Genomic DNA, 19571 nt, shown 5'->3' with positions numbered 1-19571 from the left:
GTTAGAGATCGGGTCAATAAAGAGCCAAATATGTAGTAATGATTGGTGAAACATACACAACAAACACACAAAGGACAAACTTTAAGTGACTTTTTATTTGCATTTACTGACTTTCCCAGCATGACTACCTCTACACAGAGTAAACCTCTAGAAAACAACACTTTAACTTTAACTCGGTTAGTTCAAGAGTCAGGGACCAATTCAAAACGGAACATCTTCGGAGTTGTAAGTTTGTTTTCGGTTCTGTGTACAAGTCTCATAGCCGAGAGAAACATGCATCTGACATCATAATGCACATTATAAAGTTCAGTACTGACGACGTGTCAAATGAATGTTATTTTATATAAAGGTATCAAACTTATAGATCCTTATAGATCAATACTGGAACACAATAATAAGAGTTTCCAATGATAAGCTTCCACAGCTAGTTGAATATCACAATGCCATCACTTCCAGCAAACAGAAAACCTCTTTTACCGCACAACTGTTGTTATTAGTCCTCGTAATTGCACTTAATTTATTTTCTCGCTGACTGTATTTGTTAATTTTACGCCTCAACAAACAAAAAGTGACTTTCGTGGCACCGTTTGCTTGTTGATGCAGCATGTTTTCTGTTTCCTGAAATCGTAATGCTCATATAACCGTCAAAAATGTTTAATAAAAAACAAAGAAACAAAAAAAAAACAAACAAACAATCAGACAGAAAGAGACACGAGCTTCCCCACAATTGTTAACAACACTATCAATATCACATGACCTCCTACCTCACCGCACAACGCTAGAATAACACCAGTCTCCGACAGCAAAACAACACGACGGTTTCGTGTCTCCCAATGTTTGTTCATATCGACGCAAAAGAACGACAAATCTGGCTTCCAAACGTCTGACGAAAAAGAACGTTTTCTAAAACCCCTGAATTTGCGATTAAGATCACTGACCTGACGAATTCAGCACAATCGGTTTCATTTCTCTAATAATTCATATCTGCACACCCTAGAACACAGAATGAATGTCTTCTGTACTTATTGCTGCTGCTAAGTTTAAAACAAGCCATCCGCTGTTCTTCCTTAAGGAGTGAGAAAAATAAAACACCAAAACTAAAACGCTAAGCTAGGATTCTCTCTTGAAACAACAAAAAGGCACTAATGGTCAGAATGAAGGTCATAAACGGGAAAACCAAGCAAACGGAGGGTGAGGTCGAGCAGGGAAGACCCTCATCGTACGGCTTCTGATCCTTTGAACCGACCCAAACGCTGTACCAACACTTGGCACGATAGATTTCAGAGAGAGTTACAGCATTCCAATTTGGAATTAATTCAATGCTCTTGTACAGAATGCAGAAGGTCAGTGATCCGTGTAAAGCTTGAGCGAAGGTGCTTGAAATGAGTAAAAGAAAAAAAAACACTAACACTTTACAGTAAGGTACGTTAACATCACCACCAACTTAATTTATCCAGGTTTAGGGATGCACTGATAATTCTTTATATTTGAAAGCCGATAACCGATATATCGGCCGATAAATCTAAAATTTTTTATAATATTTGAGAGCCTGATTACAAAAACAAAAAGTCTCACCATTAAAATCCATGACCCAAACACACAATTATGCTCGGATTATGTTATGTAGCCGATATGACAGACTTTACTGTATTTTCCTTTTTTGAATTGATTCTGATCATATTTCAAGCAATTCGAACCCATCATGGCGGGCATCTGAAGAGTCTCAGATGGAGGAAATAGTACATTATTTATCGGCTTTAATATATCGGCTCTTATCGGGCCGATAACGGAAATTAGGGATGCACCGATATCAGAATTTTGGCCGACACTATAACCGATAATTTATATTTGAAAGCCGATAACCGATATATTGGCCGATAAATCTAAATCCACATTTTTATATAATTTTTGAGAGCCTGATTACAAAAACAAAAGTGTCTCACCATTAAAATCCATGTCTCAAGCACACAATTATTATGTTCTCATTATGACTTTTTGTAGCCGATATGACAGACTTAAGCGTATTTTCCTTTTTTGAAGTGATTCTGATCATATTTCAAGCAATTGAAACCCATCATGGCGGGCATCTGAAGAGTCTCAGATGGAGGAAATAGTACATTATTTATCGGCTTTAATATATCGGCTCTTATCAGGCCGATAACGAAAATTAGGGATGGACCGATATCAGCATTTTAGCCGATGCTATAACCGATAATTCTTTATATTTGAAAGCCGATAAATCTAAATCCACATTTTTATATAATTTTTGAGAGCCTGATTACAAGAACAAAAAAGTCTCACCATTAAAATTCATGTCTTAACCACACAATTATGATGTTCTCATGACTTTTTGTAGCTGATATGACAGACTTTACTTAAGTGAGTTCAATCATATTTCAAGCAATTCATAACCATCATGGTGAACTGTGCACATCTGAAGTGTCTCAGCTGGAGGATGTAATACATTATTTATCGGCTTTAATATATCGGCCTAATTTTCTTATCGGGCTGATGATGACATTAAAAATTAACATATATCGGCGGATACCGATAACTCTTTACATCTGAAAGCCGATGACCAATATAATCGGCCGATAAATTTAAATCCAAATTTGTATATAACTTTTGAGAGCCTGATTACAAAAACAAAAGTCTCACCATTAAATTCCATGTCCCAAACACACAATTATGATGTTGAAATATAATTGTATGTATCTGATATGAGAGACTTAGCTGTATTTTCATTTTGAAATGATTCCAATCATATTTCAAGCAATTCAGAACCCAATCATGGTGAACAGTGCACATCTGAAGTGTCTCAGCTGGAGGAAATAATACATTACTTATCGGCTTTAATATATTGGGACGATAACATCAAAAATTAACATATAGTATATCAGCCGATACCGATAACCGGTCATTTTTCATATTTGAAAGTCGATCACCGATATACTGGCCGATAAATCTAAATCCAATTTTTGTATAATATTACAAAAACAAAAGTCTCCCCATCAATCCATGTCCCAAACACACAATTATAATGTTCTCATTATGACTTTATGTAGTCGATAACTTAACTGATTTCAATCATATTTCACAGGCAATTCATAAACATCATGGTGAACAGTGTCAGGTGTCTCACCTGGAGGAAATAATACATTATTTATCGGCTTTAATATATCGGACACATTTTCTAATCAGGATGACAACATTAAAAATGTATATATAATCGGCCGATACCGATATGGTGGCTGAAATATCGTGCATCCCTATCCAGGTTAATATTTGAATATACTGTTTGTTCATAATACATTAACTTAAAGTTAACTCAAAAATGTATTCATACATAAAGATTAATAAATGCTGTATTGTTCATTCTTATTTGAACCTTATTGTGAGGCGTTACAAAAACTCAAGTTTTGTCATCAATTTGCTGGTTTTACTTCCGATCAGATTAAGCCACAATGTAATGCTTTTATTTTGTTCACTTTGAACTATTCCTATATAGAGAAAATAATAATAATAATAAATAGAATAAATCCCAGCATCTGACCACCTTAGTTTCAAACATGGCAGTAAAACGAATGTGAGAAAGAATAACCCTTCAGTAAAACACAGGAATAATCTTGCGGATTCAGACCGGGAGAGGTATAAAGAAATCCAATACTTTAAAACAGTAGTGTAAAATAAGTGAACCGACTCACGAACCTCAAACTATATCATAAAGAGTAATATAAGCTTATATTAAAAGAGCAGAAGTTACAAAATCTCAAAACACAGACGAATGTTTTGAGGAAAAGCACATCTTCTGACTGAGATTGACTCGAATTATTAACGTTTTCAGGGCTTTGTGAGCTCTGGCTTCCTGTGTGTGTGTAAAAACAACCCTGAATGAGCTCATCTGCTGAATGTGCAATGTCAATCTACAATTAATACGTTTCCAAACGACTACAAAAGAAAAAGACATGCCATGCCATTCTCTCGCAAGTCCAAGAAACTTTACTCTGGATTTGAAGGCAGTGGAGGAATGTGTCGTTCCCAGCTGAACTGCAAATCAAAAACAAGAAATGACAGCAGATATTAAAAACGGTTAAACGTACACAGCGTGTGCTCAAGCGGCGCTCCACCTGCACAAGTCACCCGGAGCCAAAGTTGTGCTGAAGTTAGTGAGGAAAATCAGCAGGAAGCCAGAGTTTCTCACAAGCACTGAAAACCTCAACCTCACCAAACCCAACATGCAGTTTATTTTAATGCAATGCATTTACCAATCAGAGATTGGCTCTTTTATTTAGAAGGCGGGGCTTATTCCGCCATATTGCGCGTTACGTAGTCTTTGTGTATCTAAAGTCTTTGATTTTAATGCAGTAATTATGCCTTATAATGCAGCTTATATATGCATTGTATGATCTCATGAATAATTGTAAACCGTTATAATACATATACTTTCTATAGGTGTAATGGTAAGTGTTAATGCATTAAAACACATGATTATATTTCCCAACCAAATTTAGATTATATTATAATGCACTTTAACTTTGGTTACAATTATTGATGAAAAGATATGCATTATAACGTACATTATGAATACCTTTACGGTGCATTATACAGGCTTTAGGTAAACTGTGATTTTGAATTCTGTCGTGTTAATTCTGAAATGATCTGTATTGTATAAAACGAAGTAGAAATAAAAGTGAAGGTAATAAAACCGATTCAATGACTCATATAAATAATAGATTCATGAACATTTGCAACATTTGTTGTCGTTTTAATAGTTAGACATGCCAGACAAACGAGACGTTTTGTCTTTTTCTGTGACGGTTCAAATAAAAAAGAACGACAATAATCTGACGAGGCACGTTGAGGACGTACGAGTTTCGCGTTTTAACACTGCTATAATTTTGACGCTCCTAAAATGTGTACTGGTCCTTTTTAAATACCGTGATTCGGAGAAGCACGAATCTACGTTAGCTTTCAAGTAGATTATGAACTTTTAGTTCAGTTTGTCTGAAAAACCCTTAGTTAGTGTCGAGCGCTTCAGTCGTGTTCATCTCTCACACGCTGCAAACACTAAAGAGTGAATGCCTTCGACATGGAGATGAGTTTCCTTTAATACGTTACCTACTGACAGATTACCAATGCAAAGGTCGAGTATAACTAGGAGAATATGATCGTATTATCAAAAGCATTAACCCTATTTGTCGCTGATTTCGGATAAATGTCTCACTCGAGCCAGAAAACCAGCCTGAAATCTTTTGTTTGCCAAAGAGAGTCGAAACGACAGATAAGGCCTCGCTAATGTACGTCTGCAATGTAAATACACAACTGTGAGCATGTGACAAGCCCTTCACCATGTGTCAAGTGTGCTCAAGTAAACGTAATCAAGTCTAGGACATGTTAAAGCTCTCAGAAATACGATAAAGCAAGCCAGAAACCCATCGGCTGATTTAGGAGCGCACATCGTTCCCGCCTGCCTCACGAGTGACATCGTTGCAAACATCGCTCACTCTCCAACCCGTCGTGTTACTTTTGAGTTCTCGCAAAAACAAAAATGGCACAATTCAAATGGGTTTTCCTGCATGTCAACAAGGCAGGGAGGAGGTTTGCATATCTAGTTTGATCGGGCATGTAAACACAAGTCGCCTGATCGGACGGGTTGCTGATTTCAGAGGCAGGAGAGAGATGGACAGAGGAAAAGGGCAAATGGCTATTGACTTGTGACATGACCACAACCCAACATGGCTAGCTCTCTCTAGCACGCCTAGTATAGAAACGTGCCGTAAATCTGTGCAATTCGGTTTGGTGCCGCTGGCAGAAACACACTTAGACTAAACGTTATATCATTCTGCCCTAAGCTAGCTCTACAACATGCACCTGTCTACGAGAACGCTAGCAGGCCAGCCCTAAACACACGGACACATCGCATGGGTTAGCACGGAGCAAGCAAGAGCGCGCGAGTCGAGCTTTGTACATCGGCGAACGGAGCCGCGGCTTCAGTCGCAGTAGATCTTGTACTTCTCGCTGCAGAACACCAGCGGCGCTCCCACGTGGCCGTTGGTCTCGCCGCGAGCCCCGGCCGCGTGACTTACGTTGGACGGGGTGGATTTGGTGCGCGAGTAGCCGATTTTGGCGCGTCCGCGGCGGATCTGCTCGTGGTCGACCTCCAGGTCCTCCAGCCGCTGCGTGAGCGCCAGCTTCTGCTGAATGGCCATACGGAGGAGAGAGTTCAGCGTCTTCTTCTCGTCCTCCGCTGCTGCCAGCTGCCTCTGCATCTCATCCAACTGAGTCACGTACTCGTCACAGCTGGGAGACAATCAAAGAAATGAACAACAAAATCACCACGTGTCTTAAAATGCTATGTACTAACATTTACGTTCATCTGTCTTTAGTGTGTGATGTTGCTGTTTGAGCGGGAGTTCTTCTCTATATCAGTGTCAGTGTTTCTGAACTCCCTGAAACGCCTCCATTGTAGTCTTGAGTTTCTTCCGGGAACCAACACGTCACAATATTCCTCATTATAATAATTAATACGCAGAATAAAGGGGCGGGGCCTGGTTGAGTTAGTTAGAAATGTGTTGAATCTGGCGGCTATGGTAAGGTGTGGGGCATTTCCCAAACACCAATCACAACACACTGCTCCAGCCAACCAATCAGAGCACAGTGTGCTTTTCAGAAGGAGGGGCTTCATAGAGACCTGAACTAAACAGAGCGTTACTGACAGACTGGGAAGAGACGAGCCACAACAATGGAGAATATGAGGAAATAATCAACATTCAAGCAGGAAAACCTGCTCTAGTAGAGCACAAACACAACTTTGTAAAAAGGGCATAATGGTTCTCCTTGAATAATTTGGACATTACAATTTTTATATCACTGATTGTGTCAAGATGTTTGAAATCGTGCTGGTATTTTGGCTTTCTATACAGTAAATCTTAAGCAATTTGCTTCTTTTAGTCAATTGTCTACCAATCTACCAATGAGGTGAGACAGCACCGAAGCCCCAACTGCTCCCCGGGCGCCGCAGCAATATGGCTGCCCACTGCTCTGGGTGTGTGTGTGCTTCACAACTGTGTGTGTGCACTCGGATGGGTTAAATGCAGAGCACAAATTCCATATGGGTCACCATACTTGGCCACATGTCACTTCACTTTCACTCAAAGTTCAACAGGTTTCAAGCTTTTACATTTTTAAAAGACGAGTAAAGAGTTTTTTTTAAAGATGCTTTTGTTTTGAGTATACTGATAATCAATTTATTGACGTTATTGATAATGTGTGAAACCGCATTGTCAATGATGTGTTATTTTTATGTTGGCATTTCACCTTGTGAAGCACTTTAAGCTGCATTTTAAATATAAAACATGCTATACAATGACAGTAAGCTGGATGAGAGTTTTAAAAGGTTAAACATGAATATGTTCTCACACACACACACCCCTATCATTTCACTTCAGAAGATTGATTCCTCACCTGGGGTCACATGGATTACGGTCATGTTCGTTTTGTGCGGTTATTGAAGCATCAACGTTGAGGGTCTCATTCACCGATATTACATGGACTCACAGAGATGGATTATTTTTCTAAATATCTCAGTTTGTGTTCCACACATTTACTAATCCTCATGCCGTCCCAAGATGTATGAGTTTCCATTTACAGCAACAATGTGTCTCAACATGGTTCAGCAGAAAATACACCAGGCCAATTTTGTATTGGGATTTTAAGAGAAAATACCTTGTTTAAAGATCAATTTGCTTTCTTTATTCATTCTTTATTCAGATCTCGGTCTTAATGAGTGATGAATAATCAGGAGATCAGATAATGCGTTCACACAAGCGGGAACAGACAGAACGATTACAGAGCCACACCTCTCTTAAACTGCAGATTTAACTCTACAGCCTAAAGCGCAGTGCATGTCAGCGCACGCTAACGCTACTCAACACATAATAAATCACTCCGAAACATGCCATTACCGCCCTACAGTCATCACAAAACTCATAACGTGTGATTTTCCCAAGGGTGTGATTCATCAGCCCTTCTCAGAAGACCAGATGTGAAAATCTGAGAGGTCAAATATGAAATGGTACTTTAAAAAGAGCTTCCTGGATGGTTCCCGCTCTAAAATCTGATGAAATGAGCTGTGATCATTTGATTTTAGATTGATGGAGAAGCGGTGTCAAATAAAGAAGGGAGCACCCCAAGTGATAACGTCTACAGAGCTCTGTTAAAGCCAACTTTTTGATAAAAACCCTAAAATGTTATTCATGAGAGTGCAAAAAAAAAACATCTTCCAAACCATGTCTTTACTTCACCTAAATACACTTTAATAAACCTATAACAATGATTTAGATTTTAGATTTGTCAGGATGGATTTTGTCATTCCTGGTGCCTCAAACCATATTCATCTACACAGAGGATCAGAGACGAAGCTCAACCAAAACCATGTTCCATGTGTTTTATTCTTTAATTATGTTTTTTCATTAAATTGCTAATGCAACCTTTGACACCACAGACTGAACAAAATTAAGCATTACTTGGTCGTTTGGTTGACCTAAATTGGCATTATCTAATTGTGTAGTTACATTTAAAAGCTGATTGGTTGATTGTAATCCATTTAAACCCTTTCTATCAAAGTTATCTGACATTATCAAGATGAATATGTTCTGACACAGTTCAGCTCTGAGTTCTTGTCATATTTTATTACCATTTTCTAAACTTAGCGAATAAACTGATAATGTGAGAAAATGTTGAAGGCGTCTGAATAAGTTTTGGTGAATTAACTCGTGTGAAACTGAAAGTTGGTAAGGAGAACTGTGTGAAGTGTTTTGAAAAAGTGAACTAGGCATTGAGAAATGTATCTTAGCAATTGTAAAAAAAATGGTCTCGCCTGAGATTAACGGAGGGTGAGATTAAGGTTTCAGGCACATAAAGACACAGCGCCTCACAATAGAAATCAGTGCCGCTTCATTAGCAATCGGCCCCTGGGAACCATCACTCTCAACGCAGGGGTCAGGATTTTCCCGGGAAAAGAGGCCAGGGGTCACGTGTGAACCCATCTGCGGCGCGTGAGAGCGAAGAGCCGTGGTGTAAAGGAGGCGTGCGGGTGTTATTGTGAAATATGTCTTGACACACATTCAGAAGATAGAGAAGCAAAACAGAGAGAGAGAGCGCGAAAAAAAAACAAACATACATACTCATTAAGCTCAGCACCCACAAAAAGTTCAAAATTAAGGAGTATGGTCTTATGCAAAAAACAATTTCTTTCTTTTTTCCTGATTTTGGGGGGCAATATGACCGAGCAGCTTTAGAGATGTTTGAGACTGTGGGAAAGAGGATTGAGCCCCCCCCGCCTGACAATCTTATTAGCATATTAATACCCCAGTGATCGGGCAAATACAAAAGCTGAAGCACAGAGGCAGCTGAGAGCGTGTTTAAAGGGCCGCAGCTGCTGATGGGAACTCTTCCCACTGAACTGTGTGCCGTAAATGAAGGGCTGGTGAAAGAACGGTTTCATCTGTGTTTGTTCATTTATGGCATGTATAAATGGGAACACAGGAACAGGAAAACGCAGTTTTGTTCACTCACTGAAGTGCCAGTGGGAACCGAAGAAAGAATGAGAAGTGTACAAATATTTTCAGTGAAGAATTACCAGAGTCTAGGTAATGAATGGGAAATATTGGACTATATAGAAAATGTACAAACTATAGACACCGATCAGGCGTAACATTATGACCAAATATTGTGTTGGTCCCCCTTTGCTGTCAAAACAGCCCTGACCATCGAGGCATGGACTCCACTAGACCCCTGAAGGTGTGCTGTGGTATCTGGCACCAAGATGTTAGCAGCAGATCCTTTAAGTCCTGTAAGTTGGATCAGACTTGTTTGTTCAGCACATCCCACAGATGCTCGATTGGATTGAGATCTGGGGAATTTGGAGGACAAGTCAACACCTCAAACTCGTTGTCGTGCTCCTCAAACCATTCCTGAACCATTTTTAATTTGTGGCGGCGCATTATCTGCTGAAAGAGCCACAGCCACCAGGGAATACCGTTTCCATGAAAGGGTGTACATGGTCTGCAACAATGCTTAGGTAGGTGGTGCGTGTCAAAGTAACATCCACATGGATGGCCACTGGTGTCATGTGTTCCCCAGGTAAGCGACACACACGCACCCGGCCATCCACGTGATGTAAAAGAAAACCTGATTCATCAGACCAGGCCACCTTCCTCCATTGCTCAGTGGTCCAGTTCTGATGCTCACGTGCCCACTGTTATCGCTTTCGGCGGTGGACAGGGGTCGGCATGGGCACCCTCACTGGTCTGCAGCTATGACGCCCCATACGCAACAAACTGTGATGCACTGTGTATTCTGACACCTTTCTATCAGAACCAGCATTAACTTCTTGAGCAATTTGAGCTACAGTAGCTCGTCTGTTTGATCGGACCACACAGGCCAGCCTTTGCTGTCGACTCGATAGTGCATCAATGAGCCTTGGCCGCCCATGACCCTGTCCCGGGTCACCACTGTTCCTCTTCCTTGGAGCACTTTTGATAGATACTGACCACTGCAGACCGGGAACACCCCACAAGAGCTGCAGTTTTGGAAATGCTCTGACCAAGTTGTCTAGCCATCACAATGTTCATAATGTTATGCCTGAACGGTGTATATTTGCAATAATACAATTTATGTACATGGTAGTATTTGTTGTACGTCCTTTATTTCCAAATCCATTTTAGTAAAATAAATCTTTACTAGAGTTCCTAAAAGTTACTAGACTGCAGCACATTATCATTACAGAATATCTAGAGAGAAAGCATAAATTAGAAAACAACAAAGATCACACATGGATGCCATTCACCCGTCCCTGATGCGTGTTAAGCACAGAGGAGCCATTGATGGCGTTCACGTGATTCTGCAGCATATGGCGTCACGGCTTAGCCTGTTTTGGAAGTCTTAACTGTAGATTTACTCTGACACATATCTGCATTTAAGATTGACCGGTTCCATCACTGAGAGTCTGTTCTCAAGCTATCAGCATGTGATATCTTAATCTGGTCAAAAACTGTCAATTTACACAGGAGGAAGCCATCTGACCTACATGGAACATGACCAGCCACAGTCCTACGTACAGAGAAAATCTAATTTACTCGTTACAAACTGTTTTAAAAAAAAATCTTTAATTTATTCCTTCATTGCATTACAATTACGATAAGACTTTCCAGTGTTACAGACTCTACCATAGACCTTATCATGGAGCGATATTTAATATTTGAATAGCCATATTTAATATTTTACAGGAGTGAAAATGGACTGTATTGTTGTGACTTTCTGCAACTGGCATGGACTCATTCAGACTGGTCAAAAGACTATTCCAGCATTTATAGTCACGGTCACCGTGTTCATGGAGAATATTCACGGCGACCGTGAGAATAGGGAAGCTTGACTTGGGTTAATCTTAATTTATTTTATTCCAGGAATAAAAGCAGAACGAAACAAGTCTACATACAAGAACTGAGAAGAAGTTTACCAACTCGGCCCAATCGACAAAGAAGCGCGAGCTCAGAGATTTCAACAATGTTAGAGATCTTTTATGTTATTATGAGAAGGGGGGTGTAACGGTACACAAAACTGACGGTTCGGTACTTACCTTGGTTTTAAAGTCACAGTTCGGTACAGCAGTTTTACAAAATTGCTTTTTCCGTGTTCGTGTGGACAGGGCCCTAGGGACCCCCCCACCAGTGCACATTTTGTATGTCTTCAGCCCTGTCCACACGAACACGGGTATTTTCAAAACCGCAGCTTTTTCTATGCGGTTTGGCTGTTCGTCCACACGCAAACGCAGTATCCGGTTACTGAAACCGGACTTTTTTGAAAACTCCGGCCAGGGTGAAGTTTTTTAGAAACTCCGGTTACAGCGTTGTCGTGTGGATGGTGAAACCGGAGATTTAGGCTTGTTAAGTCAAAATGTGCGCCGTTCTCTCCTTTGTTTGACGTCAGTTTGTGCGCCGCTATCGCTTTTGTTTAACGTTACATGAGTCGAGTCTATGCAATGGCGGACGTAGCTTTTAATAACTCTGCTAATAGCGCTTATCACATGTAGCCTATACAGATACATGCGCAGTTATCTCATTGTATTGCAGAACAGAGGCGCCAGAATGCAATAATACAACATAGTAAGGCAAGTGTGTGAAGCTTCAGTCCACTTGGGCCTGCCCATGTGTACAGTTACCTGTCACTGAGTCCAAAGTAAACTTTTAGAAAGGTTTCACTGAGCCCATAGCATCCCTGCGTGGATGGGACCCATGTGGAAATCAGGCAGCCAATCATAGCGCGGTTTTGCGTTTTCATGTGGACGGAGATTTTTTTTAAACCGTGCTTGTGTGGACGCGATTGTTTTTTTAAACGGAGGAGGAAAAACTCTGGTTATAAAAATACCCGTGTACGTGTGGACTAGGCCTTCCTCATCTTGCAGTCTTTACTAATGAGCTGATGAGTTGGATCAAGTGTGTCTGACGAGGGGAAACATGCAAAATGTGCAGTGGTGGGGGGAACCACCGATCTAAACTGTGCTAATACTGTATGAGAATAGAGGAGGAGATACAGGAGTGTGTCATTTGCTAATGTGTGTGTATTTATAAATGTGTCAGTGTGCGTCTCATACCGAGTGGCAAACATGGCTCTGAGTGAGGAGAAAGTGGCCGCATCCTCTTTTAGGGCTTTGAGCTCGTTGCGGAGCTTCATCATGGTTTCAGTCACCATGGCCTTTTCGTTCTCATATTTGCTCTTCAGGTTGGCCAGCGCCACCTCAGCGGTCTGAAAAACAAACACACACACACACATGGGCAATCGGAACGTGTAGTGTGTGACCCACTGATTTGATGATGAGGGTGAAACGCTAACCTGTTTGTTGGCCTTTAGGACGGTTCGTAGTGTGGCTATCTGCTCCCTCTTGGTGCTGAGGAGCGATTTGAGTTTGAGAATCTCCTCCACGCTGGCTTCCTGCTCCCGGTCGGCCCCAAGACCCAATTCCAGAGAAGCCATGCGCTGGCGAGAGAGCTCTGTCGTGCGGTCCACTGCTAGCTGCAGGTGTCTGATCTGGTCACGGATGATAGCCACCAGGTTGTAGATGTTCATGGGCTCTTTGCGGGGATCAGCCACTGGGGACGGAATGGAGGAGACGGGAGAGGAAGTGCCATCGCTGGTGTCAGGGGTGGGGAAGAGGCCGCGGGTCAGCAGTATGGGAGAGCGGCGGCCGCGACCGTCAGGGCTGCACCAACCCGTGGTCTGTGTGCCATTAATCCCGGCTTTACCTTCGCGGTAGTAGTCGAGCATGATGCGGTTAGGCGTTTCGTTGTTGCACATGCAGACGTGATGATACAGGTTGGCTAGCTCCTCGCTGAAGGTGGCGAGCTCATCTTGAGCAATGTTAAGGCTGCCCTGGGATTCGCCCGCCACTTCACTGGCCTGACGAAGCTCTTTCTCCATCCGCGCCAGCTGCTCGCGGTCAGCTCGACTGCTGCGCTCCAGAGAAGTGACCTGCGCGCTCAAAGACGCTACCTGGCTCTCCAGCTGCGTCTGCTCCTCCTCATATTGTGATTGACAGGCTGAGTGTTCCGCCTTTAACGTTTTGAGCTCCTCCTTCAGTTGACTTGCCTCGGACACTGCCACCTGTGGTTTCAAACAAATTAGCATTATAAATTTGTCTGGCTATCACCAGACCAAGCTCAATCTTTTAAGACTGAACACATAGTTCAAATGACTGTACTAGTGGTGTAGCGGTACACGTATTCGTACTGGGCTTTCGGTTCGGTGCAACCGAGTCGTAAGCCGTTTCGTTGTGACGTCAAGACGAATCATTGCAATCCACTTATTGCACGCGCATGCCGCGCAGACACATGGGAGAACTTCAAATTATTAATTATTATTACTACTGAAATACTACTGTAGATCAGCAGTGGGCTGCAGTTATACCTAAAACTGAGTCTATTAATGCAGATTGTATGTCGCTCTTACTACTTTGAGTACAGATAAAGGATGGAGCAAGATTTGTTTCGCAAATTTGAATGTTTACACCGGTCATTCACGTTACCGCAATAAATTAGAAACACACACACACACACACACACGCGCACACATGCACACACACACATTAATGTCCCTCAAACTGAGTAGCATCACTGAGAAACGTCCTGCTCAAGGTGTAGGTTGAAAAATAAGTTGTTCCAATGTTTCATCGATTCGGACTCGCGCTGGGATTTATGTAAAATCGACGTCATCAGTAACGTCTTTACAGTGTGTACTATTGAAAACTCCAGACGGAGCTGGAGTTCAGTTATGGTTAATGGGCGTTTGTGTCCAAAATATGCGCTGTACGTGGTAGATCAATCACAAAAGACTGGGCTCTGACCAATCAGAGCAGAGTAGGCTCGTGGAAAGGAGGGATTTAGAGAAAGGGATTCATTCATCGAGTCGTTTGCGAATCATTGAACAGTGATGTGCAGTGTATATTATAAGAAAATTAAACTGTTTTTTGACCTTTGATGCATGTAAACCTGTTGTTGGAGACTCCAAAACTAAATTAGGAAACTTTAAAATAGCATAATAGGGGCACTTTAACACTAAACACCAACAAAATGAACGAAAAGCAAATTAATGGAAAGAAGAAAAAAATAAATAAACAAGCATGAAGATTGACTAAAGTCATGTCATTTGCATGGTGGAATCGAATCATTAAAGGTGAGCTGGAATATTAACAGATAAAGTGAGATTAAGTCCATGAAGTGTATTTGTACCATTTCATGGATTATAATTGAACAATGTTCAGTGTTTGCATTTCCCTGGGCAATTGAGGCTTTTATTTCAGGCTTGAGCTCAAAATAATAAAATGCTTAGTACACAAAATAGAAGGTATAGTGCATTTATAAATAGATATTTTTGGTATTGAATGAATCCCAAGTATACTGTATTTATTGACCTATGCACCATTTCTTCTTGCCAAAGATGAAAACGCTGTATAAAGTTACCTTAAAGGGTTAGTTCACCCAAAAATTTTAATTCTGTCATTAATTACCCTCATGTCATTACAAACCCGTAAGACCTTTGTTCATCTTCAGAACACAAATTAAGATGTTGTTCACGTGAGCAACATGACGAATAAGTGACACTGACGCAGGAGCTGACCAATGGAAACTGACACAGACGAGATTTTTTTTTTTATTAAGTCGTTATTTTGTTTGTATTTTTGTGCACAAAAAGTATTCTCGTGGCATTTTTAAATTAAGGTTGAACCACTGGAGTCACATGACTATTTTACCGATGACGACTACCTTTCTGGGACATGAAAGTGTTAATTAAACTGCTGTCTATGGAGGGGTCAGAGAGCTCTGGGATTTCATCAAAAATATATTTTTGTGATCCTTTGTGTTCCGAAGATGAACGAAGATCTTACGGGTTTGGAACGACATGAGGGTAATTAAATGACAGAATTTACATTTTTGGGTGAATAAATAAATAAATAAATAAATAAAATGGATTTCTATACCTTGTACTTGCACTCCAGGATCTCAGGGCCGTTGATGTCCACCTCATAGTATTCAGTATCCTCATGGCTGTCGCGCTCCTTCTCGTTGTCCAGAGCGGACTGGCGCTCCTTGCTGGCCTGGAGTTTGCGCATGGCACTGAGGTTCTCGGTGAGGCGGCTGACCTTCTCGTGTTGATCAGAAAGGGCTCCATGCACCTGTTCCAGCTGCTTCTGCGATTCCTGCAGTGTAGACAGCAATGTCACCTTCTCCCGCTCCACCTGAAAAAACACATATGGTACGATATGGTTCAGGTACGACAGAAAATAGTCTTTCGTTAGCACACACAATCTTTGTGATTCCACAATGACCATCTTTTTCACTCGGCTGACATTGACTCTGCTATTATAGTGCAGACCGATACTAAATCAGTGTTGATTGGCAAGGTCAAATGTATGGACTTCTATAAAGTCCTTCACTGGAATGACGCTTTGAAATTGCTGATTGTTTGGAATGGTATAAATATTATTTAGTCTTATAACAGAAAGTGAAAAAGTGGTGGAGGTAAACTGCAAAAGAGTGGATCTCAAGTGGATACTCGTTGAGTATCTTTCATAATTCAGTCAAAGCAGAAGCTCCTTCAGAAGCACATTTGCTCTGAACATTAATTACAGGACTTGCTGAAACGAACAACAGTGTAACCTGTACTGACATGACTCAAAAATGTGGCTGCTGAGATGGGAAAAATACCAGTCTATAAAAGGAATATGAAGTTTTGGCTCAGTACTGTGGCTCACGGTTAACAATTAACTGTCTGTTTTGATCATGTCAGTTACAGAGGGAATGTAATTAAATATTTTATTCACACGGAACTTGGAAACAATAAAATGTATTATTTTCTTTAAGGCTTTATAAGCAAATACTGCACAAGGAAGAAGTGCAGTAATGTCTTTATAATTATTCAGTTATTACTATATTGGAAATAAAGCCATTACGCAGGGCTCGACATTAAGCCTGTTCACACGCTTAATCTGTCATTCACTTGTCCGAGTAAAACATTTGCTTGTCCGGATTTTTTTTGTAAATATAATCTATTTTGAAGTAGGCTTGCTACGATAGTCGGTGTTGCCGGTGTTACCGGTGTCCAGACTCAACACCGGTTACATCACTTGCCCACCGTGGCACCGCCCACCGTCTTTTTGATTTTTTTTTTTATAGTAATAAAATAATTTAGTTCAGTTAGAGAACAGACAATACAAATAAAAACTGAAAGTGTCTGCTTAATAAAGCAGGATCCGACCGTGAGTCTCGGCAGGAGTCTTTCATCAGATTTAAGAGTGAGGAGCTGACTGAGATGATCGCGGAAGATTTGGTTTCAAAGCGAAACGTAAAAGCGCCTATTTAAGGGAGTTTGTCATTTGTTTTGTTGTTGTGTTTTTCATTAAAAATAATAGGCTAATGAACCCATAATTCAAGCAACCCGCAGCCGAATTGGCGCTAATTAAAAACCGAAAGTAAAATGTGCACGGCCGCACAGAGCGCGCATTGTTTACTTTCGCCTGGCTCCGCAGATTTATTTTTGCCGTGCGCACCCTCGCGCTCGTGCGGGCGCGTCGAGTATAAACGAGGCTTTACTGACGAACTAACAGTGTGCATTCAAGGCGTGCATCTCAATCATAGACTGATCAATGCTTGATCAGTGCCCTGACTACTGAACTAGGGAACTGATTGAGACGCGCCCATGGCCTCACAGAGCGCGCATTTACAGACGAGCTGTCATTCACGGTGTGCGCGCACTGGCGCGTTTTCAGTTCAGAGCGGTCACGTGCATGTTACTTTCGGTTAGATAGAATTAGTGATTTAAAAGCCTCCGCCGGTGATACCGGTATTACCGGTGTTGTCACACATCAATTAACCGGTGGGAAAATTTCCTCACCGTCACATCCCTATTTTGAAGCAATATTCTCACCAGTGTTTAATAAGCTTTGACATATTTAAATATGCATATTTGTCATATTTGTACCTTTTTATAAAGGTCATTTTTCCATAATCTTATTAAATATAGGATATGCTTCAGCTTTCCTTTTATATTCTTAAATTTGATCTATAAATTAAATTAGAATAAGACACTATAGGCTGTTACCAATCAAATTAAATCATTTACACTGACGAATTACAGCTGCATTAAATAATGTTATGAGATTATTTTAAATATTTTTGAATATACAAATAAGAAATGTTGGAAAGATGAAACTAAACCACCAGAAGGTGGCAGCATGTGACCGTCTTAATGAGCGAGTCATTGAGTCGATTCAGTGAAACGGCTGATTCATTCAAGAATTTGGCGGTCGTTTACGAATAGGTCATTGAATCTTTGATTCAACCGATTCTTTAAAACGCTGAATCATTCACTAACACACACTGTTGCTGTGAGATGCGTTACGGTTCTGCTGTGATATTTGTTTTTTGATATATTTTTTTTATTTTCGCTGCTGAAATAGAACAAAAACAGTCCATATTGCTTCTGAAATATAAGTGACTTAATGTTAAATAATTGTTTATGGAACTGGCGTCTGAAATCAGTGTCATTTTCAGTCGTGATGGTATTCAGGAAAACAACACTCTTGTTAGAGTAATGTTGCTTAACTGTATTATGTTATAAATATAAAAACTGCACATTTTAACTGTGTGTGTTAACTGAGTTTCTGTGTGTGAGCGGCGTTCATTTGTTTTCGATTTTCTCCTCGAGAGGCTGCACGAGCCTCAACAACAGCACAACCTTGTTAACGTCAGTTCCTTTTATATTATTATCCTCTATCGATCGCCACTTACACTGAATGCAGAATCATTATTGCACTTTGGTGATTCCCTAGTTATTTTTTGTTTTGACGTTTTAACCAGGATACTTGTCCGTCGGGCAAGTAAAATTATTTTTCTCTTGCCCCTTCAAAAAATCCACTTGTCCAGGACAACCAGACAAGCGTTAATGTCGAGCCCTGCATTACGGTAAAATATTTCTGTCCTTTGTTTATTTAATTTCATGTGGAAGTTGTAGATGTTCCTGTTAAACCCACATGCCATTTCTCATGAAGGACATTTTCCCCAAAAAAGGTACCAATGTGGGGTATATGTATATATATGTGCCTTCTGAGAATATAGTCCCCAGTGTGTATACGTTTATAAGATGGATGTAACCTTGTTATTTGTCCACACTGTGACTATACACATCACAACATGTAAATAGGAAAATGTTGGCGTTATTTTGTCACTTACTGAGCAGTAGGCTAGCTGGAGCCGTTTACCTCCAGTCTTTGTGCTAAGCTAGGCTAGCGGTGGGTGCGTCAGACAGAGTTATGGCACGCACGGAGATGAGAATGGTATGTATGGACTTATCTAACTCTGGGGAATACAGTTAATAAGCCAAAGTCCCAAAAAGATGGCGTGTTCCTTTAAAGCTTTTTAACAGTTATTGTGTCAACTATGGTCCGATCTCCCTAAAAGTTTGCATGCTTCTTTAGAGTCATATGCTGCATGTGCTCACCCATTCACGTGACGTTCCGAGCTTTTGTTTAGGATTTATAGGCTTTGTTATGGCTTAGTTTCGTTTCCAATCGGCCTCCATTAACCTTGTCTAATAGGTGCTCAAATGACGTCCATGTTTTTTGAGATACACCAATGTCCTTAGACTATCATGGCACCTTGGACAAAGACAGTGTATGCTATTTTCAAGTCAATCGGACAAACGGTTGTGTAGTTATAGCCATTTTCATGTTTTTTTCCTGTTATAGGGCCACCAAGTGGCCAATCATCGCAATTCTCAGAAAGAGCCAAGGATTCCTACGATATAAGACACTTGAGCCTATGCCTAACAGTTTAGGAGATATGAGCCATTTCATACTTTTGACTGCCGTAGGGCCCTGTCAGGCCGATTGGGGCCAGCTTTGGTGATGTCGGTCACTACAACTTACGGTTTGGTCTGCCCGATCAGTTTTAGAGGAGAATGCTGATCCTTGGAAAATGTAACAATTACAATAGGGTTTCAGAGCTACGTGCTTGAACCCC

At 40.8% G+C, this 19571-nt stretch overlaps 1 protein-coding gene across 2 annotated transcripts in view; it reads right to left on the bottom strand.

The window, feature by feature from the left end:
- Positions 1–77: 77 nt before the first annotated feature.
- Positions 78–19571, bottom strand: part of LOC307132266 (BICD cargo adaptor 2) — a 36241-nt gene continuing 16747 nt past the window's right edge. Inside the window, exons 6-10 of one of the 2 annotated variants that reach the window (XM_079826445.1) lie at positions 15533–15790; positions 12892–13659; positions 12653–12804; positions 6087–6300; positions 78–4047 (exon numbers count right to left, since the gene is read on the bottom strand). In XM_079826445.1, coding sequence (XP_079682571.1) covers positions 4000–4047; positions 6087–6300; positions 12653–12804; positions 12892–13659; positions 15533–15790 — 1440 coding nt within the window. In that variant the 3' untranslated portion in view covers positions 78–3999. Of the gene's footprint in view, positions 6301–12652; positions 12805–12891; positions 13660–15532; positions 15791–19571 lie in introns of both variants that reach the window. The other variant, XM_079826444.1, reaches the window with a different exon arrangement.

Source organism: Gobio gobio (assembly GCF_949357685.1).
Source record: "Gobio gobio genome assembly, chromosome: 10".
Lineage (NCBI taxonomy): Eukaryota > Metazoa > Chordata > Actinopteri > Cypriniformes > Gobionidae > Gobio > Gobio gobio.
The sequence above is the reverse complement of the archived record's forward strand: the minus strand, read 5'-3'. Positions and strand labels throughout refer to the sequence as shown.